At 27.3% G+C, this 23,126-nt stretch overlaps 3 protein-coding genes across 13 annotated transcripts in view; 1 reads left to right on the top strand and 2 right to left on the bottom strand.

The window, feature by feature from the left end:
• LOC122508583 (DNA-binding protein P3A2) overlaps nucleotides 1–126 on the bottom strand; it is a 29,051-nt gene extending 28,925 nt beyond the window's left edge. For all 4 annotated transcript variants that reach the window (XM_043622021.1, XM_043622017.1, XM_043622023.1 and 1 more), the window contains exon 1: nucleotides 4–126. The gene's annotated coding sequence lies outside the window, so the exon portion shown is untranslated. The remainder of the gene's footprint in view (nucleotides 1–3) is intronic.
• Nucleotides 127–129: 3 nt separating this feature from the next.
• On the top strand, nucleotides 130–6,902 carry LOC122508586 (5-demethoxyubiquinone hydroxylase, mitochondrial). 2 transcript variants are annotated; one of them, XM_043622033.1, is made up of 3 exons: nucleotides 130–266; nucleotides 3,408–3,598; nucleotides 6,146–6,902. In XM_043622033.1, the coding sequence occupies exons 2-3, from the start codon at nucleotides 3,427–3,429 to the stop codon at nucleotides 6,577–6,579; spliced, it is 606 nt and encodes a 201-aa protein (XP_043477968.1). In that variant the 5' UTR covers nucleotides 130–266; nucleotides 3,408–3,426; the 3' UTR covers nucleotides 6,580–6,902. The 2 variants fall into 2 exon arrangements, with proteins under 2 accessions (XP_043477968.1, XP_043477969.1); XM_043622034.1 differs by lacking the exon at nucleotides 130–266 and adding an exon at nucleotides 389–526.
• Nucleotides 2,571–23,015, bottom strand: LOC122508584 (protein shifted). Of its 7 annotated transcripts, none has more exons than XM_043622032.1 (6): nucleotides 22,612–23,015; nucleotides 11,005–11,247; nucleotides 9,893–10,090; nucleotides 8,281–8,433; nucleotides 3,223–3,318; nucleotides 2,571–3,083 (listed from the first exon to the last, which is right to left on the bottom strand). In XM_043622032.1, exons 2-6 carry the CDS (start codon nucleotides 11,237–11,239, stop codon nucleotides 2,857–2,859), a joined length of 909 nt encoding a protein of 302 aa, XP_043477967.1. In that variant the 5' UTR covers nucleotides 11,240–11,247; nucleotides 22,612–23,015; the 3' UTR covers nucleotides 2,571–2,856. The 7 variants fall into 7 exon arrangements, with proteins under 7 accessions (XP_043477967.1, XP_043477965.1, XP_043477964.1 ...); XM_043622030.1 differs by lacking the exon at nucleotides 22,612–23,015 and adding an exon at nucleotides 13,804–13,922; XM_043622029.1 differs by lacking the exon at nucleotides 22,612–23,015 and adding an exon at nucleotides 13,927–14,529 and having other exon boundaries at nucleotides 2,572–3,083.
• Between the last annotated feature and the right edge of the window lie 111 nt (nucleotides 23,016–23,126).

The raw sequence follows: 23,126 nt of genomic DNA, 5'->3' as shown, positions 1-23,126 counted from the left end.
CACCAAATTTCAACATGTAGACACGTTCACGATGCCACTTGACGAACGCCACAGAGATGAAGAACAGTGTGGAAGAGAGTGGAATAACGTGATTCGTCGATAGTATGACATGGCGCTTGATTGTCACGTATTTTCATTGGCCGATGAAACACGTGATCGTGTTTAAAGTCATTTTCCATTGGTTCACATCAAGTTTGTAACCTAACTTCTATTTGAGCATTGCATCATGGGGAGTTTTGATTGTTGTCGACAGTTTTCATTTTAAGGTAAATATCTTTTTATTATCTCTTGAGTCTGTTTTGTAGGTTTATAACATTCTTTTCTTTTTGTTATAGAAAAAATTCTTTCCTTTTCTAAAACTAAATTTCTTCTCTTTAAAACAAATAATTTATTTCAAAAAATAAAATTTTACATCGACTATTTCTTGACAGTTTGTCTTGAAGGGGGGTTTATTGATTTATTTTCGTGGTTTAGGGTTGGTGCTTATACTATATTGATTGATTGATGCTTGTCTCTAACGCTACTGGTATTGTACATGAATTGTAAATTACTTTTTTTTTCCCTGTTCTATATTACATAATTGATTTTAATATTCTTGTGGGTCAATATTGACGTGTTTCGATTGTTTTTTTGATTTTGAGGTTATCTCTTGTTGACACTTGCGCAATTTTACAAAAAAGTATTTTTTTCCGGGTATTTAATTATTAAATGTCGAGTATTTTTGTTTTCTTCTGGAACAATTTTTAAAAAAATATTGTTTTCAATTTTTTTTAAATAGAAAAATATTGACGCAATCTGACGTAATTTCCAAATAAAGATTTAATTGACTATGTACTATTATTAGGTATTTATTTATTATTATTGTTTAATAAATAATATTAAATAAATAACAATTAAGTAAATAAAACAATAACATTCGTCAATCATTATAAAATATAAGTAACAGAATATAAAAATATACAATAAAAATATAAAAAATAATAAAATCAAAGATAAAATATAATTTAAATTTATAAATATGGGTAATTCCACGTGAAATGTTCCTATGACATTTTAAAATCTGTTAAACATTTTTTTCTCATTCTTTATAGAAAAAAATGAGAATTGAAATTAGGTATAAATAAATAATTATAGAATGAAAAAAATTAATTATTAAAATTAAATATTTCAAATTTTAGGTATAAATAATTAAAATAAATAAAATATTCAATATGAGTTTTACACTCGATTTTATAGAAACAAAATACAGAAAAGGAATAATCAATAAATAATAATAAACATAGAGAAAAATAATTTAAAAAAATTATCTATTTTTCTATGAATATCGAGTTTTTTTGAAATAAAGTCAAATAAACAATAAGGAGAGTTTTCAGAAAAGCAATGAAAAAATATTTTGTTTTTTTTGTTTATTACAAGAAAAATACTTGTATTCATTTTATACAATTATTAAAATAAAACTAACAATATAAAAGAATATCAAATAATAATAATTCTAGTAAAAAATGGTGTAAAGCAACTTTACATATCACATCTGGAGTAGGATTTTCTTTTACTTAAAAGTAAAAAGAAAATTACTAACACGTTCGCATTTTGTTCCGCGATACCGACCGATTGGACTACGAATTTTTTTTTTTATTTATTTATAACAATTTTTTATTTTTTAATTTCAATTTTTTTTACTTTTAATTAATTTAATCTTTTAATGATATTTTTAAAAAAACATCCATATAGTTTTGAAAAAATGGATTTCTTTTCATTTTTCAAAAGATTTTTTAAAATGAATTTTAGAAATTTATTATAAATTAATTTTGAAAGTTATAAAATTTAATAATTATAAAATTGTTTTTAAATAAACCTCTATAAAGCAAAAATAAAAAAAAAACAATTTGAAATTCGTAGTCGAGAAAAAATATATTTAAAAAAAATTTACCTAAATATCAACAACACGAGCCAAAATTCATGAAAGACCAAAAACTTAATAAGTAACAAGATACTTATACATAGACATCAATTTTCTAGATTTACATTAATTTCACTTTTTTTCGAGTCTCTTTTCGTTTCTAAATAATATAATAAAATTAAAAACATAATTCGTGATTTATCTTAATATTAATTTTTTTTTTGCATTTCAACTGTAAAATAAAAATTTCCAAGGTATTTTTTAGTCTCCTAAAAGGTTGAATTTTAAAAACGAAACATTTAAATTAAAATCATTTTTAACAATTAAAAATAACTCTTATTTCCTTAAATTCAAAAGTTAAGGTTATAAAAAAACATTTTTCTATTAAATCCCCCCCTTAACAGCCGTGGCAAAAATTTGTATCACGTGTTAAGGGGTTAAAATGAGGAAAAAAGCATTTATGAAAAAAATAATAAATAAATAAAAACGCACATAACAAATTATAATTAAAAATATAAAAATAAAACAATTACCTAAATATAAAAATAAAAGAACATAAATCAAATTCTATAAATATTGAAAATTTAAAAAAAAATCGCGAAAATTTAACATTTTCAGAAATATTAATATTTATTTGAATAAGAATTTTTTAATAATAAAAATTTTTTCTATAAATAATAATTTTAAATACAAAAATTAGACATAAAAATAATTTTGTTAACTTTTTGCGAAATCTTTGGGAATTCTTATTAAACAGCCAAAATTGAAAAAGTAATTTTTTTGATTCAAAAATACGGGATTGTCCCATTTTTCTTCTAAGTTGATTTCATTATCTCTGTTTCATTTTCTTTTTTTTTTTTCTAAAGACAAGATTCTGTAATAATTTTTACAGAAACTGCCCAGTCGGTCGAAACCATTGTCATAATTCAAATCGTTTTTTTTTGTCTGTTTTATTTTCAGGCCCAAGGTTTATTCTTGTTGCATAATTTACCAAACCAGCCTGGCTCACATAAGCAGGTGTTGTCAGGTTGGCACGTTCCGTTTCTGCATGCTCTCGTGCAAGCGGAACGTTGAGGTGAACGTCTTCCAATTTCACAATGATCACCTTTAAAACCCGCGGGACATCGACACAAATTGTTGCCTTTGCATTTTCCTCCATTTAAACATGGAATTACACATTTAGCTGTAAAAAAAATAAATATTTAAATATTTTTTTTAATTAAAGTATTTTTTTTAATTAAAATATTCTTTTTTAATTAAAATATTTCGATATATTTATTTATTTTTAGGTAATTTATATTTTTTTTCTTCGTTTTACTTACAAAATTCACAATGAAGACCATAATATCCTTTGGGACATTCACAATTGTCTTTCTGAACGCATTTCCCTCCGTTTAGACATTTATCGGAGCAAATTCCTGAAAGAAAGAATGTATTAATTAAATTAATTAATTAAGTTAATGTTAATTTTTAGTAATTGATAATTAATTTTGTTTCTCTTTTTCAGGTGACGAGTGAAAAAGAAAATGTTGCGATTAGGAGAAAAATTATTTGTTCGTTTAATGAGCAGTGAAGCGCAACAAACTGCATCGGCAACAAATATAAGAGCGAGTAATCTCGTTGATTCAATTGTTCGAGTTGATCATGCCGGTGAATTGGGAGCTGATCGAATTTACGCCGGACAAATGGCAATATTAGGTACAGATCGAAAGAAATGTTGTTCTTTGATTTGATGAAGTTGCTGCTGTAAAAATGTTGCTTGACTCTTGATCGTCGGTTCAAAAAAAAGAATGACGATAAAACATTTTATACAAAAAAATATTTAAAAAAGAAAACATTCATTAATTTACAAAACAATAGATAAAAAGCAAACAGTTATCTAATATTTAGAAAAAAATATAATTTACTGTCTATTCCTATTGTGGAAAAAAGCCTAAGCTCTATAATTAAATTGAGAAAGGACTTGATGAGAAAGTGGGACAGGACTAATATTGTTTATAAATTTAATTGTAATAGTTGGTCAGCCATGTATATTGGTGAATCGAAACGATCGAAACGTACCTTGAAAAAAAGAATAAGTGAACATAAAAACAAAAAACCTCGATTCTGTTGTGAACAAACATCAAAGCGAATATAATCATTCGTTTAATTTTGACGATGCAAAAATTTTAGATTATGAAACTTCTTATAAAAAACGATTAATTTCTGAAATGATTTATATTAAATGCAATAATTTTACTATTAACAAGAAGGAAGATGTACAGGCTTCGCACTCATTTACTAAAACCTACAATTTTTCACAATAATTCAAATACTTTCACTAATAATATTTTTCATGGAAATTCTATTTTTTAAAAAATTGATAAAATTCTAAGCAAGAATTTAATTATTTTCATAAATAATAAAACTCGTCGAAGAATTTCAATTTTTTTTAATAGTACTATTTTAAATTAATTTATCGAAAAATTCAAATATTTTCACAAATAACGTTTTTCACAAGAATTCAATTGTTTAAAACAATGTTTATAAAATTCTTATAAAGAATTCAATTATATTAAAAAATAACATTTTTCACAGAAATTCAATTCTTTTTTTTTAAACATTTTAATACAATTTTTAGCAATAATTCAATTATTTTTATAAATAATAAAATTCTTCTCAGGAATTCAATTATTTTTGAAGATTTTAATAAAATTCTTTACAACTATTCAATTATTTTCATAAATCATAAACTTCGTCGTAGGATTTCAATTATTTTTAGTACAATTTTACAGGAATTGCTCAAAAAAATGTTATTATTCTTAAAAATTTAATTTCAATTCCTCGAAAAAATCAATTATTTAAAAGAATGTTTTTATTTTAATTCTTTGGAAGAATACAATTATTTACAAAAATATTAGAAATTTTGACAGGAATTCAATTATTTTTAGATATTTTAATAAAATTGTTTCAAAAGAAATCTATTATTTAATTTTAATTAAATTTTTTTGAAATAATCCAATTATTCTTCTAGATTTTAATAAAATTCTTCCCAAGAATTCAATTATTTACATAAATAAATAAATAATTCTTCGAAAGAAATAAATTATTTTGATAAATAATAAAATTATTCCCGAGAATTAAATTATTTTGAGGCAACTAAATTCTTTACAAAATTCAATTATTTTCATAAATAACAATATTCATGACAAGAATTCAATTATTTTTAAAAGTAAGAAATTCTTCTTGGAAGTTCAATTATTTTAAGACAATTTTAATAAAATCGTTCGCAAGAATTCAATTACTGGTAAAAATTTTTAATAGAATTCATTGTAAAATTTAATTATTTTTAACAACTTTTCTCAATTCAATGATTTTCAATATCTACTATTTTTATAAAATTTACAAACAGAATTCAGTTATTTAAAAAAATTTTTGTAAAAATATCTTCGTAAAAATTCAATTCTTTTTATGAATAATAAAAATTTCTCAGGAATTCAATTATTTAAATTAGAATTTGCATAAAATTAGTCGAAAGAAATCGATTATTTTTAAAAGTAATACATTTTTTCTTGGAAATTCAATTATTTTAAAAAATTCTAATAAAATCGTTCGCAAGAATTCAATTATTTTCATAAATAATAAAATGTTTTTTAGGAATTCAATTATTAAAAAAAAAAAATTAATGAAATCGTTCGTAAGAATTGAATTATTGTCAAAAATTTTAATATAATTCTTTGTAAAATTTAATTTTATTAAAAAAATTTTCCCAATTCAATGATTTTCAAATATCTACTGTTTATATAAAATTTACAAACAGAATTCAATTATTTAAAAAAATTTTTGTAAAAATTCAATTCTTTTCATGAATAATAAAAATTTCTCGGGAATTCAATTACTTAAATAAGAATTTGTATAAAATTAGTCGAAAGAAATCGATTATTTAAAAACTTTTATTTAACATTCTTTGCAAGAATTAAATTATTTTATTACAAATATTTAAATTCTTTCATGAATTATAAAATTCGTTGCATGAATTCAATTTATTGGCAGGATAAGAAAGAAGTAAATATTTTTGATGAAAATTAGGAAACAGTCAGGAAAAAAAATATAGAATGGAATTTTTGTCAATTTTGTAAAGTGTCTAAAACGAGTTTTTTTTTGGTCGTCAAGTTTACTTATTCGTTAGCTACATTTTTACTACTTTTTTTAGTTTGAAAGTATATAGACAAAAAAAATTTACTCTATTCTTTTTGTGTCCAAAAGGAAGATCAAAAATGGGACCAACGATCCAACACATGTGGGATCAGGAAAAGCAGCACAGAGCAAAATTTGAGGAATTAATAGTGAAACATCGTGTTCGGCCAACGGCTCTACTACCAATTTGGAATGTCGCCGGTTTTGTCCTCGGCGCTGGGACAGCACTCATGGGAGAGAAGGCAGCAATGGCGTGCACTGTGGCAGTCGAGGACGTGATTGTCGAACATTACAATGAACAATTACGATCTCTAATGGAAAACAATAAGGAAACAATTGACAAAGAATTATTGGAAACAATACAAAAATTCCGTGACGAGGAACTTGAACATCATGACATTGGATTGGAAAATGGCGCCAAACAGGCACCATTCTATCAACTTCTCACCAATATTATTAAGACCGGTTGCAAAACTGCAATCGCCATTACCAAAGTTGTTTGAAAAATTTTATTTATTTTTACAAGAATGTTTATCGATTTTTATAACTCGGAAAAGAGTTTTTCTCCAAATGCAAATATCGACTTATTTCTTTAAACTATTTTACCGACTGTACATAAGATTGGAAAGAGAAAAGGGGAAAAGAGAGGGAAATGTTTCGATTGGAGAAAAAAATTTTTCGAGTGTAGTCGGAAATAAAAATCAGATAACTTAAGATCAACTATGGCTGTTAATTAATGAAATTAGGTAATTAGCTAAAAAATATAAAATAGCTATTGATGAATTTTTGAATACGAAGTTTGATAATAAATATCATTAAATGGTAATTTGTGAGTTTTTACTAAATAGCCTTTTTTTAACAGGGACATCTTCAGAATCGCAAGAATAAAATAAATAATAAAATTCCTTCAAAAAATTCAATTATTTTCAAAAATAAAAAAATAATGTTTCGGAAGAATTCAATTATTTTCACCTACAATTTTAATAACATTTCTTGAAATTTATTATACTATTTATTGATATTTATTGATATTAATGAATTCTTCCGTAGAATTTTAAAAAAATGTTTAAAAATAAAAATAATTTCATTTTCCCTGGAATTCAATTAAAATTGTACTTAAAATAATTGAATTCCAGCGAGAATTTCATTATTTTTAAAAATAATTTAATTCTTGAATTGAATATTATTAAAAGTTTTTTTAAATAATTGAACCCCTGTAAAAAATTCAATTATTCTTTAAAATAATTGAATGTTCTCAGAGCATAATTGAATTTTTGCAAAATTTTAAAAAATAAATGAATTTTTGAGAAGAATTTTCTCAAAATTGTATTTAAAATAATTCAATTCCTGTGAAAAATATGTGACGCGATCTGAAGAAAGGGACCTTAGAAGCAAATCATTTTAAGGTTGGGTTAGAGTTACTTTTTTCTTGTTTAAAAGTTTCTTTTTACTTATTTTGAATTAAAATCAGTGTTTATTAAATATTTTAGTTTTAATGAAGACTTAAACTTTAATGATTTATATTGACAGTTGATCCTTTTTTTGTATTTTCATTTAAAAAATTGCAAACATAACCTATAATTTTTTGCTTCTAAGGTCCCTTTCTTCAGATCGCGTCACATATACTATTTATTGATATTAATGAATTCTTTCGTAGAATTAAAAAAAAAATGTTTAAAAATAATTTAATTTTCCCTGGAATTCAATTAAAATTGTACTTAAAATAATTGAATTTCAGCGAAAATTTCATTATTTTTAAAAATAATTGAGTTCTGGAATTGGATTTTATTAAAAGTTTTTCAAATAATTGAATCCCTGTGAAAAATTCAATTATTTTTTTAAATAATTGAACCTCTGTAAAAAATTCAATTATTTTTTTAAATAATTGAACCCCTGTAAAAAATTCAATTATCTTTTTTAAATAATTGAATTTTTGCAAGATAAAAATAATTGAAATTTTTCGAAGAAATTAATTAAAATTGTATTGAAAATAAGTGAAATTCTGTTAACAATTTTATTATTTATATAAAAATAATTGAATTTTTTACGAAGATTTTTATTATTTATAAATTGACTAAAGAATTTTATTACAATATTATTGAAAATAATTGAATTCTTCATAAAATTCAATTACTTTCAAATTTGTTTATAAATATTTTACAAGAATTTTAATTTTTGAATTTTCTGAAATTTTAAGAACTTACCTCCTTCGCAGTAAGGTCCCTGAAATCCCGGGGGACAGGAACAAACTCCCGGTGCCGTGCAATTTCCCCCATTCATACAATTTGGGTAACAAAGAGCTTTTTTACAATGTGGCGGACCTAAATAACCATCTGGACAAGGTCCCGGATATTGTTCTGTAAAAAAATAATCTTCCTTATTAAAAAAACAACAGAAAGAAAAATTAATTTCTTTCGAGAATTCACGTCGTATATGTGACGCGCTCCGAGGAAAGGTACCTAAGAAGCAAATCATTTAAGGTTATGTTTGTATTATTTTTACATTAATTACAATGTTTCTGGTGTTTAATTTCAAACTAAAATCAGTTTTTATTAATTATTTTAGATGTAATAACGACTTAAACATAAATGATTTACATTTAGATTTGATATCCTCTTCGTATTTTCATTCTAGAAATTACTAACATAACCTAAAATAAATTGTTTGCTTCTTAGGTATCTATTCTTTCTTCAAAGCGCGTCACACCCTCTTTACTTGTGTTCATTTTGAATTTTTGGAAATAAATTAAAATTTTTTTGGAAATTATAATGAAACTATGAATTTTTTCTTTCGAAATCCAAAAAATGGCTAATTTTCAAATTAAAATCTTTGAAAATCTGAATTTTTCATACTTTTAACTAGAGTTGTGGAATTAATTTTTTTGAAAAAGTTTAACGGTTTTCTTTTGAAATTAAACGAGACTTTTATTTTCTAATTTATATTTAATTGAAGAATTTGAGAATAATTCTTATAATAGAAAATATTAATTTTATCACTTGGTCATATTTAATTATTATAAAATATGAAGAAAGCGTTCTTGTTGTCTTCATGTTTTATAATAAATATTCTTTTAATTTTATATAGCTTCCAAAAATATTGAATTAATATATTATTTTAAGTTATTAAATTTTAAAAGGTTTGAATGTTAAATTATTGAAAATTTAACGTCATTTTTTAATTTAAAATTTATTTAAAATTTATAAATAGAAGCGACTTTGAAAATATTTTACAAATTAAATATCTTTGAACAGTTGAATTCCAGTTGGCGTAGAAAGAATGAAAAATTCCAGGCAACAAAAGTCACCTAATTAAAATAACTTGAGTCGCGAAAAAGCTTCATTAGTGAAATCAACTCACACGAGGAATTCACATTTTTACTTTTTCGTTCGCGTTCCATGGGCAAACAATTGTTTGTAATCCGCTGACAAAGATGGTTAAAAGAGTATAAAAGGGTAATTTGGCAATTAAATTGATTAAACCATTTTTTGCGCCTCGCAGCAATAAATTTCTAGCTGTCCCGGTTAATTTATTTCTTTCGGCGTGTAATTAATTGAACTAAATAAAAGAGATGAAGAAAATAAAAAAAAATCTCTCAAGAGAGAGAGAAAGATAGAAGAAGAGAGAGGGGGGAAAAAAAGGAGAAAACAAGGGAGAAAAGTGACTTGAAACTGAAACCGATTCGTCTTGTCGTGGCCTCTCATCGTGAAAAGAGCAGGAAGGAAGCGGCGACTGAGACTCTATACTTTTAATTAAAATTCCGATTGTTTTAGATCGAAGCATGCAGCAAATTAGTGGCGATTACTGATGATACAGAACTGTATGTGTGAGTGGAGAAGATGTGGTGATCGTGGGCGCGACTGACGCACTCACCGCGCACGGTGCATTCTTTTCTCAGGCTGAGACAAAGGGGTGTACCGTTCAGGGCTTTCCTCTTGCGTGTCTCTATCATCAGACCAATTCCAAATTGTGCTATTCCCGATGCATTGCCGGAACAAGGTAACATTACGCTGAATTCTGAAATTTAGAAAAAAACAAATATTTTTAAATCTTAATTTTTAGAATTTTAATTTTAAAAACTTTAATTTCAACCAAATCTATAATAATGCGACTCTTTCGTAATTGAACCCCTTGATGTAAGAACAGTGACGCTCTATGAAGAAAGGGACCTAAGAAGCAAAAAAATTTGAGGTTATGTTTGTAATTTTTAAAATAAAAAAGAAAACAAGAAGTATCTTTTAATATAAACCACCAAAGTCTTTATTGAATATTAAATAATTAATAAAAACTGATTTTAGTTTTACACAATTAAACAGAAACTTTTAATTAATGTGAAGAAAGTACAAAAATAACCTTAAAATGATTTGCGTATTAGGTACCTTTCTTCAGTATCTAAGAATAAGAATCTTTCTTCCCTTTGATTCAAATGGCCAGCGGACTATTTTAGTGAACATTAAAATGATTTTCTTTTTCGGTACCTTTCTTCAGTATCTATCTTTCTTCTATTCAAATTTTATATAATTAAACAGAAACTTTTACTTATTGTGAAGATAGTACAAACATAACCTTAAAATGATTTGCTTCTTAGGTACCTTTCTTCAGTATCTTTCTGCTATTCAAATTTTATATAATTAAACAGAAACTTTTAATTATTATGAAGATAGTACAAACATAACCTTAAAATGATTTACTTTTTAAGTACCTTTCTTCAATATCTAAGAATAAGAATCTTTCTTCATTTTAATTCAAATGGCCAGCGAACTATAGTTTAGTGAACCTTAAAATGATTTTGATCGTTTGCCCCCTTATATATATATATATATATCTACTCCACCGACAGAACATAAACTAGAAACTCATATTATAAAAAAAGGCAATTAAACTTCTAATTTTTGTTTTGAAATTTGAATACGAAAATGTTTCATATTTACCTTTTGGTTTTTTTGGCACTCGGCCTGTTGTTTTTATCGTTATTGACGGTGTCTTTAGTATCATTTCATTGTCGGACGTTAATTTAAAAAAATTATAAAAATACTTCTTCATTCCCGATTTCCACGTAAAATTAACATAATTAACCTCATTCGGTATCACTGGCAATTTGCTCTCGAATTCCGGTTCCAGAAGATACGATAATACTATTCCTTCCGTTATTGCGTATATTTCCATTTCTAAACCTGCAAAAGAAGAATATTATATAAATAATTTTCATTTTATCCATATGATAAATTTCAATACAACAAAAATATATATCTTTTAATATAAATTCTTTTTATATTTCCTTTTTTTATACAAATGCGTATAATTATTATTAAATCAGATTATTCATTTATTCACTTCTATCCTAATCTTACATTACTATCTTTTAGATTGGACGTTTACTTCACTCTTAAATCGCATTTATTTAACTCTTACTATTTCTTCACTGTCATTTCTAATACAAAGAAGCTTAACTGACCCTAAAAGTAAATCAGATGAGTATTAAAGTCACATAATAGCACCTCAGAATTTCTAAAATGTGAGTACTTTACGCTTTTATATTTTCCACACTTTTACCCCATGTAACTCGAAAAATATTCTTTCTGGGGCAATTTGCCCCATACATAATTTGTTCAGAACATCTCAAAGAATATCTTTCTGAAGTTTCAGTCAATTTGGCCGAAAGCTAATTTCTGTACATTTTGTGCGTTGTCCTTATAATAAATTAATTATTATATTAATTATTTGAGATACTTCGCGAAGAAATAAGGGATCTGAAAAACGCATACTTGGAAGACAGGTTGCCTATTAAGAGGCGCCCTTTACTTTTTATAATATAAAAATTTATTTCTACAAATAACATTATTATGATTGATATTTAACATATTATTATCGTTAAAAGTTGTTTATAAAATACCTAGGTCCGATTTTTTGGAAATTTTACTTCCCCCCAAAAAGGTTAGTTACGTAGTTTATGAACGAACCCTTATAGTTAATATTAATATAATAGTACAATAATATTAATATTATTATTTATTATATACTTGAAATTATTATTTATTATTATTTCTACTCATTATTTTATTAATATATAGTAAAAGTCAAAATTATGCATATAATGAAATTTTTTTAATTGTAATGAGGAGAATAAAATTCGTTTAGCATAAGAAAAAAAAGGAGGAAACTACTATTATTACTAAACGGAGGACGTATTATAGTAGTTTACAAAGATATGTGCATTTATTAGAGGCACAAGGCGAGCCAATCTGCGATATTTATTAGTTCAGTGGCAGCTGTTTACTGCTTATGGGTTTGTGGCTTTGAATCATCAATACGAGTAAATTATGTTTTATTATTTTGATAAAAGGAAAACTATTTAAATTTACATAAATCTCACAGTAAGAGAAATATTTTATTTGAACCAAATATATATGATTTATTTGAGTCAAATAAAAGTATATATTTGACTCATAAGCCTACTATAAACTAATTTAGTTATTATTATTTGTCTTAAACACACAATTTTTTAAAAGGGTCAAATTGATACTAAAGTGGATCAAATTGATGCCAAAGATTCGGATCAATTTTTTATTTCATCCACATTTTTGGTATCAATTCGCTGAAATTTGATACTTTTAAGTTAACTTTTTACTTTTTTTAAGTAAAAATTTTATTCAACACAAATAAAATTATTTGAATTTTCCCAGAATTTTTCACGAAACTTGTCAACTCATCAGTAAGTCCAACAAAACCCTTATATATGAAAATCTAAAATAATGTTTATTTGATTATCTTAATATTGTATAAAAATTTTAGTTAAATAAAAATTACGTCGTCTTAATAAGTAAAGAGCATTTTTATCTTCAAGCGATCTTAATACATTTTGCATTCTTGAACCATAGAGAGTTCAAATTTTAGAATATCTGAAAATTTTCGATATCTTTATCATACCGATTCGATGTTAAATTTAAATTTTTCATTTTTGGTATTTCCGAGGACCTTAATTTTTGTCAAATACTGTTTATCAATTGTGGCCTTAAGGTCCAAACAAATAATTAGAAAAAGTTGTTTTTAAATAACAACTTTTTGTTGTTTGGCGATTGTTTCATTGAAATAAAATTTAGAGATCTACATATCTAGTTATAATCATTCTTTAATTCAGTTTGTTTACTTCAGAACTACATATTTATATAAAATATATGTAAATAGCAATTCAAATATTTACAATTCACACTCACTAAAATTTTCTTACTAAATCAAAAGAAAGAATTCAAGAGTCGATATACACTATATATCAAGATGAATTATTTTAATTTATTGAGATTTTAATTAGCGACCACCACCTAAGATGATCATTGTCGGATTATAACCAGGGGTCGGTTTAGCGCGACCGACCTGTAAAATCATATATTTAAATAATAATTTAATGGTAAAAAATTTTCCTGATTAAATAGAATAATAAATATGTTAAAAAAAAATTTTTCTGTAAGTAGAGCACTAAAAACATGTGCTCACTATTGAAATAGGTAATAATAACAGTTCGCCATACTCTAAAACTTTTTTTTATTAACGAGCAAAATAATTCATAGAGAAAAGAGGAAAAATTATTTCTTTTTTCTTAATTATTCTATTACTCAATCCTATTTAAAGAATAATGCAAAAATATTTGCAATTTAAAAAATTTCTTGTATACAATATTCAAACTATATAAATATACATCCTTGAACTGAGATATAATACTTGGCACAATTTACGTTAGGGAAGAACATAATTCCAATACACTCTTCTTCATGAAACCGCTGCAACATGTTCACTTTTTCACTAACCATTGCCACAGAGGAGGAAGAAAAACGATATATAAATGTATGTATACGCACTCTCTGCGAGCCGGCGCGGCGCGGCACATGCTGCTTGCTATCCATTCGGAGATTTGTTTGCAGACGATTATACATGCCACTATACACTATATATATATGTATATTGGAATTCCACGAGACCATCAGGCACAAGTACAGAATGAGAAAGAGAGAGAGAGAGAGAGGAGCAAAAATCTTCTATTGGGTATGGAACACACTCTCTTTGGTCTCTTGTATTTGCAAATAAAATTTCATCCATTGTAAACATTACTCATTCTTTAAGTCACTGTCAATATAACGTTAAAAGTGTTGTTTTTTCGTTTCAATAAACATTTAGTGTCTATTTTCAAGGAAATCCATTAAATTTGCCAATATAAGTTTTAATGGATTTTTTTTCAACATTTTCCGTTAAGTCTTGAGAATTTATTATAACTGCTTTGTTTTAGGAAAAACTTGATTATTTCTGTTATTGCGTTTGATGTATTTTAGTTATTTTTGCTAATAACGTTGTGCAACGTCCTTTTCTTCAAAAAACGTATAATAATAAAAGTGTTGTTGTGGTCAAAAATCATCAGTGCGCATTTGGCTGTCACGTTAATTACTACTGCGCATGCTTCAAAGTCGCAGAACGCTAGTGCGCAGGTGCTGATGGTATGTGATAATACTGCGCATGCGCTTGTGTCAAAAAAAGCACTAGTAGGCAGGTATGAGAAATATATATTAGAATATACCTCAAAATTACGATTTAACCACTTTTTAAAACTTGATAAGTAGAATTTGTTATTATTTGCATAAATATTGATGTTTTCGAATAATTTTACAATTAAAAAATTTCTTAAATGTAATAGAAAAGTGTTTTTTAGTTCTAAGCATTTTTAGAGTGAATCATGTGCTTTACTATTAGAACACGCGTGACCATAACATGCCATTAAAATTGTAGAGAAATGAGAATAAGTATGTTATTATTTTATTAAAATAATAAAAAATAATTCATTTCTCATTAAAATATTTTAGGGGAAGATTTACATTGAACCCCATGATTCAAGAACCAGACGCAGTCCATTTAATTCTAATAATCTATGTTTGGTTCTTGCATCAATAAAGAGTTCAATTAAGTGGATTGAGAAAGGTGAAAGAAATAATCTCCAAGTTAATAAAATCCAAAAAAGAAAAATGCAATGAGCGGAATGTAGGAGTAAAGTTATGCATATAATCGATCCCCATCGCAAAAAATACATCTCTAAAAATTATAATTCAAAATCCATAAAATTAATTAGATACTATTTTTATCCCCATAACCACGGAAGTAAATTCCAATTCTATTTTCGTATACTACATAAAAATATTTCATACTTTCTCTCTACAATGTTAATTTCAAATTATTTAAATTCATATTATCTGTTAATAGCCTCGCTCTTAATTTTAGCAATTGCAAACTGGAGAATCAGTGGCAATTATCCGCATTAACATATATTGTAATAATGAGGCATATAATTATATAATTACAGGATCTAAGACATTAGAATTATTGCTTCTTTAAATAAGCGCAAGTATTCATAAGAAATTAACCGCGCGCTTTATATATTATTATTAAGAAAAATTTGATAATGCACTAATAGTTATTGCAATCGAGATAATTCTTATCTTTATAACATATATATACATTCCCAATCCAAAGGAATATTCTCGAATAGACACATCATCTCATTAATAAAATCAGTGCATTGATTTTATATTTATGTTTGTTTTATTCATAAAAAATATTTAGAATGAAAGGAAAATAGAACTGGAAGAAAAGATGCACTGACAGTATTAATTAGTCTTCGATTTTAAATTTATCTTTTAATTTTACTGCAGATTTTATTTAAGAAAATCAATCTGTAACTTTCAACCCACTTTCGACACTATTAACTTAAAAGTATCAAATTGCAACAAGAATTGATACCAAATATGTGGATCAAATCAAAAATCGATCCGAATTTTTGCCATCAATTCTCATTAGATTGATCTACTTTAGTATCAATTTGATACTTTCAAGAAAACTGTAACTAAAACCATTTTTGACTAAATTTCAGCCTTTTGCTATGATTTTATGATTTTAAATATCTTAAAATTAACTTTGTAGTTGTAAGCTCATAGGCTTCAATCATTTTGTTTTTAAGATGCAAATTTTGTTTTTCTGCTTATATTTTATTTAGAAATGAATTCTTCCGGCATTTTTCATTACTGTATGTATTATTTCCGACAGGATTGCTATCATGCTGCACTAAAAATTGATATCAAGGGGTTAATTTTGGGTAAATTTTTAACTTACATTAGTGCCTTGAAATTTATTTACATTTAGTAGATTTCTTTAGTAGTACTTTCCATAATTTCGTACCAACTTTTTATTTTGATTGACGGTACAGCCAAATCATAATATGTTGATTGCACTTTGCATAATTTCTTAACAAGCATAACAATGGGATCTACTTTTTTAATTCACAATTATACCAAAGAAATTCTTTCTTGCACTTTGTAAAATTTTTGCCAAAAGAAACACTTTTGGTTCCACTTTGCAAATTTCTTTCCACTTTTTCAACTATTTGATTTCTGTTGCACTTTGTGAATGTGGTACCAAAATGAAATTGATTATTCCTCGCACACGATTTAATTTCACTGCACTTGATAAATGTTGTACCGAAGGATTTTAAGAACACTCGATTAATCTACTGCCCAGAGGATCTCAAAAGGACTCGCTATATTTACCGAAGAATATTAACAGCACTTTTTTAATTTTTACTTTTTTTTAATACACTTCGACTAATTCATAGATCTGTGAATTTGTAGTAAAAAATTTTTTTTTAATTTTAAGAAAGATTCGGTACTAATTGTATCCAAACTAATTATAATCCGAACACAATTTTTTCCTTCCACTATATTAACTTAAAAGTATCAAATTGCAACGAACTGATACCAAAAATGTGGATCAAATAAAAAATTGATCCAAATTTTTGACATCAATTTGATACTTTCAAGAAAACTGTGTCAAGAAAAAGTAACAAAAATATAAAATGTATTTGTTTAATTAATTAAACTGAATTTACAGTTCTGTATTATTTCGACGTTTAATGTTTAAAATCCATCTCTTTGCCTAATTTTTAAAGTACATCAAAAATCAACATACATTGTATGTATTATAATTAAAACTGAAAAGTTACAATTGACACAAAGATTAAGTTTTGTCAATTTGAATCGGGATTGTACAGATGATAAAAATTCATAGTGTTCAGAGGTCAATTAATTCTTATTCTACACAATCAAATTTTTCGACTCGACTTTTAGACAAATGATATTATAAATTCAAACTAAATTTGTGACTTTGAAAAAATTGTCTCCACCTTTTTTTATCGTGATTTTTGATGCGTCTTTAATTTGCTATTTTTGGAAAAATTCGAAAAATCGATGTAATTTTTGAAATTACATAAATTTTAAGAAAATTGATTTGTCGTTTAATTTTAAAAAAATTACAACGATTTTTCAAATTTTTACCATCATCATCCCCCTTCACTATTCATCTAACCAATCGCGACAAACTTGACAACCAATTTCCATAAAATTTAATTTGAAAAATCGATGTATTTTTAGAATGTGGTGATGGTGGTAAAAATTTGAAATTAAATTTTATGTCAAGTTTGTCGCGATTTGTTAGATGGATAGTGAAGGGTAAAAAGTGGTAAAAATTTGAAAAATTAATGTACTTTTTTAGAATTAAATTTTAAGAAAATTGTTTGTCAAATTTGTCGCGATTGGTTAGATGGATAGTGGAGGGGGTGACGGTGGTAAAAATTTGAAAAATCGAAGTAATTTTTCAAATTAAATTTTAAGAAAACTGGTTTGTCGCGATTGGTTGGATGAATAGTGGAGGTGGGATGACATTGGTAAAAATTTGAAAAATCGATGTAATTTTTTAAAAATAAATTTTATAAAAGATTGGTTTGTCAAGTTTGTCGCGATTGGTTACATGGATAGTGGAGGGGGGTAACGGTGGTAAAAATTTGAAAAATCGAAATGTTTAAAATTAAATTTTATGAAAATTGGTTTGTCGCGATTGGTTAGATGGATAGTGGAGGGGGGTGATGGTGGTAAAAGGGTGGGTGTGAAAAAGCACCTGGAGGGACAAACACACTCACCGGAGAACATTTTAATTTGTTGCCGATCGATCCAGAGTGAGATGTCACCGGAGGGCTTGTGATCGTTTCCCGTGCGACGGTGCCTCGCCCTGGTTGAATCGGCCGCGAGGAGCAAAAAGATCGCCGCCGAGGCCAGGGCCGTCGCAGCCCACCGCATATTACGAATATACACCCGGGCCGCCGGCAGGTGTCGGTTACCCTTTGCGTGGCCCTCGTTTCGATTCGCGCCGTGAAATTCGAGATTTAATGGCCGGTTAAGCAAGTAAAAAAAGGAGGGGGGATTTGGTGGGGGTGGTGATGGCTCTCTAGTTAACGAGGCGCGCGACGTACCGGCGGAACTTTTTGAAAAAAGAAAAAAAAAACCACAAGGGCTCGGTCGGTAAGGTAGGTAATGTGTCTGTATATATGATGTTCCCAGTTCGAGGTCGGTAGTTTTGCGCGAAAAATTCGACTAGCCGTAAATGTGAAGATTTTTTTTTTTTGATTTATTTTGGAAGCACGCGAATGCACGTGTGTATGTGTGTGTATGACGATATTACACACGATGGGTTGGCTTGACGTGCAACCCGCCTCGCTGGCTGTGGCGAACTAACTGACTGACTGACTGACTGACTCAATGAGAAAAGGCCCTCCGGCCTCTTGTTTTTTGCTCCGCTGTGTGTTCGCCGTTCTCCAGCGTTGCTCGCTCCGAGGAGGAGTGAGAGATCCCTATCTCCCGGTCCCAATACCGGGATAAGGGTGAGTACACAACGGTCCAGAGGGGGTAACCCCCACCAAAAAGCAAATCCCCCTACGGCCGATTGGAGGCATAACAGGGATGGGAATGCCCGGTGCGAATAAAATTTCGCTCCCTACTTGGGAAGCGCGTTCGTTTGCTTATATGTATTATGGACCGCGAAACGATCTCAACAAGGATTTACGAAGGGGTTACCTGTTTCTCGTCTCTTCGCTTTTACTTTTATACTTTTTTTTTGTATCTCTTCTCCTTTTTTCTTTTCCCTCTTGTTGTCTTCTATTCCGCGCGCGCGTTGTGTGTATGGAATTAGATTATGGGGGATAAACGAATTTGCAGAGATGGAGAAAACTAGATTCTGTGTGCGCGCCTATATTATCTGGAACTGAAATCTAGGATGTGTAAATGTCTCCACTGAGAAAAAGATTTATTTAGTTCGATGTGTATATAATGCCTCGAAGATTTAGTGGGTTTAAAGGGTTCCCCTTTTTTTCCCATTTCATCCCACAAACGCGAGGTTAATAAATTACGGTTAATCGTTTCACGTCGGACTTTCGCTATAGAATTTAATTTTGTCATTGGTTCCTCCTTAATTAAACCCAACTATAGTTTTTTTTGTTACGAATAATTCTAAAGAGACGGAAAAATTTTCCATTCTCTAAATGACCATAATTTTGTGGTTTTCATAAAGTTTTTTGTAAATTTTCTTCTACATAAAGTAAACAAACTTTTTTTTAATTTTCTACGTTGATCAGTTCTACGCACATTTAATACGTAATTTCGCTCCATCTGAAAACAAAAAAATTTATTAGTAAAAAATTTTTGAAAATTTAGTGTGTAATTATTAATTTTGCTTTGTAATTTAAAAAAAAGATTCTTTAAAGATAGAAAATAATTGGAATAAGAAAGAAAGTGCAACTTTGTTTAACTGATTGGTCGTTAGTTTTCTGACTCTTTTAAAAGTCATTATTATTTTTTTTTGTTTTTTTTTCCAAAATCCCATGTCGATCACTTTTTCTATGTGTAGATGTTTATGTATATGTATGTATGGCTACCACCGTAGATCATTGGACCCTTGAGCGTGACAGGCAGGTTTTACCTGCCCTAGTAGAAAAACGATTTATGTCAGTGGGTGTGTAAACTCTCAGATCCTCATCTCCTCCCTTTGTGCACGTCTAATTATAGAATTATATACACTCTCAACCTCTACGGTTCTATTACTCTTTATTATTTTCGTATTTATCACTCAAATCATCACGCGCGCATTACGGTTATGTTTAGCGTATCCTCCTTTATTTTTCATGTTCATTCGTAAATATTTTTTTTTACTACTTTATAAAATTTTAAGACAAAATTAAAACAAATTTTTAAAGTTAAATAAAGTTAAAATTTAACAATTTTGGTTTAACTTAATATAAATATAAAAAATATAAATCGATCGAAAAGTATGGCAAAAAAACTTGGAGTATTTCAGGAATATAATTAATGTAATATGACATAGTACAACCTTATTAGATGCAAGTGGAGAACAATGTGGGCAGAATCTTTAGGGACGAACTCTGTGCACTTGTTTAATGCGCAATGGTAAAATTACGGTCCCTCTACAATGCACAAAACAAATTGAAACTTGAATCGGTATAGACTACGTAGGAAATGAATCAATTTAAAAATACGGAATACGAATGGACAATCCAACATTATCACATGTGGTCTTTTCAAATGCACGTGGTTTTACTGTATATCTTGGGGTAATATCGGTATTATACGACTGCCGGCACGGATTCTTGGTGCTTTCAACAAGTTTATATATATATAATATATAAATGTGTGTGTTATAAGGAACCAGTTTTTTAACGTCAACCTTTTGGTCCCGGTCTTCCTTTGGTCTTTGCATTCGACCGCAAAGACTCAGAGGAGAGTATATAGAGAAATCTTCCCCTGGTGTAGTCTCTGCTCTGTCAGCAATACAAGAGCTGAACAGCAGCAACCAGTAAAATGTATACTGGATAAAATATGTATATATATATATATATATATAAACAGGTATACATATAACACACACGGGAGCAGGCAATGCCTTGTTTCTCACGGCACGAGTCTTCTCCTCAGCGTTATTAGGACATACCTTTTTTTAAGGCCTATACGACTTCTATTTTTGAAAGCAAATCATTATCGACACGGTGATTTCATTTCTCACACCCTCATACATAAACACCCGCCCTTATTTCTTACTTTCTTTTATATCATACAGGGAAGAATTGGTTTTTGAATATAAATATAAAGGGAGAAAAGATGTTTTCTTACATATCATTCCTTTGGTTAAATTAAATTATCATATTAATTAATATCATCATACATTAAAAAAAACACTGTTTTCATGTATTTGTACTGTTCACCCCGAGGTAAGGGGTAAAAAGAAAGAAAACAATAGGGGAGAATTACCTAAACAAGGCGGAGTCTCTATGTCTGATGTGAGAGTCAGAAGAAGAAAAAGAAGAAGTAGAAATTAACGGATCAAACTGATGAGAAATGAGGGAACAAAAGGTGATGAATTTAGTTTTTTTGATCTTTTAATTTTAAACCTCTTCGAAAATCAATTTTTAGTTTTTTTTTTAAATTTTTACTCAGTTTGTTGAACCACAAAATTGTACTATTATTTATTATTATTTTATTGCTTTTGTCAAGAAAAATATTTTTATTTCTTGCAATTCGTTGATAATAAATACGTTATGAACTTCACCGACGTAAAAAATTACAATTTTAACCCTTCCTGAATTCAATTATTTTCTATAATTTTCAACTGAACTTTATCCTTAAATCAATTATTAATTATTAATTAAAAATAAGGATAACCCAAAAATAATTACTTTTATATTATTAATTTTAGTGTTAAAATATTATTGATAATTAAAATTAAAAAAGCGGAAAATTAAGAATAAGTATTTTCTACTATTAGGAAAAAAAATATTAACTAACGTTTATTAACGTTTTACTTTTTGTTTAATTTCCAATATAACTGACTCTTTGTATATATATATGCAAGAATAGAACGTAATAGTGAGAAAATGCATATACCTTGTAGAATTCCAAGAATATTCATTTTGGAGAGTTTATTGATAATAGAATTATACATATACACGACTATATGTTAATTATATACGAATTTATCAAAGTCAAATATTCTAGAAACAATAATATAATTTCGCTAGAAAAATGTATTTATATACCAGGGAAAAAATTAGTTTTTCCTGTAATTTTTTTCTTGGAAAGAAACGAAAATTCTGTTTTGTTTAAATATTATAGATATTTAGACGGGATTTAAATTTTTTTGTCAATATTGATAATATTATCGTAATAATTAGAATATTCTGACTAAAATTGTGACGCAAATACTATTTGGAATACAATAGCAACATTGAGGTTATGTTCTTAAATTTACTGACAATTATTTTGCATTGTAAAAAAAAATTTCTTTTTTTCAGTTTCGTTATGGAATTTTATGAAAACGTATGAATTACGTCTTTAAAAATAGTAAAATTAAGTTCGCTCATGTAAACGTAATTAAATGTTCTAATTTCTTAACTTCAAGTAAAAAGTAAATCTGCTACTATACTTTCAAAATAGGTAAAATAATTGAGTCTATTTATTATACCGCTTTGTCTAGAAAGTGGTAAAATTACTTGAATATTGTTAAAATTGTAGAATAAGCAGCAATTAGTTTAATTAGTAAAATTAAGTTATTAATTATATTAATTAAATTAGTGAGCTGTTAAAATTATTTATAAAGTAAAAATACTTAACTATAAATCCGTCCATGAGAGCGATAATTAAACCCCTTTGCGTTTTACACTTTATACACTAAATAGCAGTAATATATGGCAACAGTGCGTCAATATTCAAATATTTCAACAATATTGTATCAAAATTGCCCAAACATTGAGAATATTGAAGTTATGTTGCCAACGTTGCCAATATTGCTGAAATTTTAGGCACCGCAGTTAGGTTATGTCAGAACTAATAAATTCAGTGTGAATAGTACAATAACTTTCTTCCCCTTCATGTTTAATTTTACCCACGAAGTGCAAGCGTCGAACTATGTTTAGAATAATTACTAATTTGATTGGTTATTATCTTAAATTTGGTTCAACTCTTGAATTTCGTTGCGGTGAAATTAGCACGTGAAAAACAAAATTGAACTGAATTTATCCATTTAACTAGAGAAACTAGAAAGAAAATACTTATCACCAGGGTTCGGAAGAAAATTTTTACAAATTTCTAGTATAACATCCGAAATGTGACACATAGCCGAACCTGCT

This window comes from Leptopilina heterotoma, unplaced genomic scaffold (genome assembly GCF_015476425.1).
Source record: "Leptopilina heterotoma isolate Lh14 unplaced genomic scaffold, ASM1547642v1 Lhet_55, whole genome shotgun sequence".
Classification (NCBI taxonomy): Eukaryota; Metazoa; Arthropoda; class Insecta; order Hymenoptera; family Figitidae; genus Leptopilina; species Leptopilina heterotoma.
This window is presented reverse-complemented; position numbering and strand designations above follow the sequence as displayed.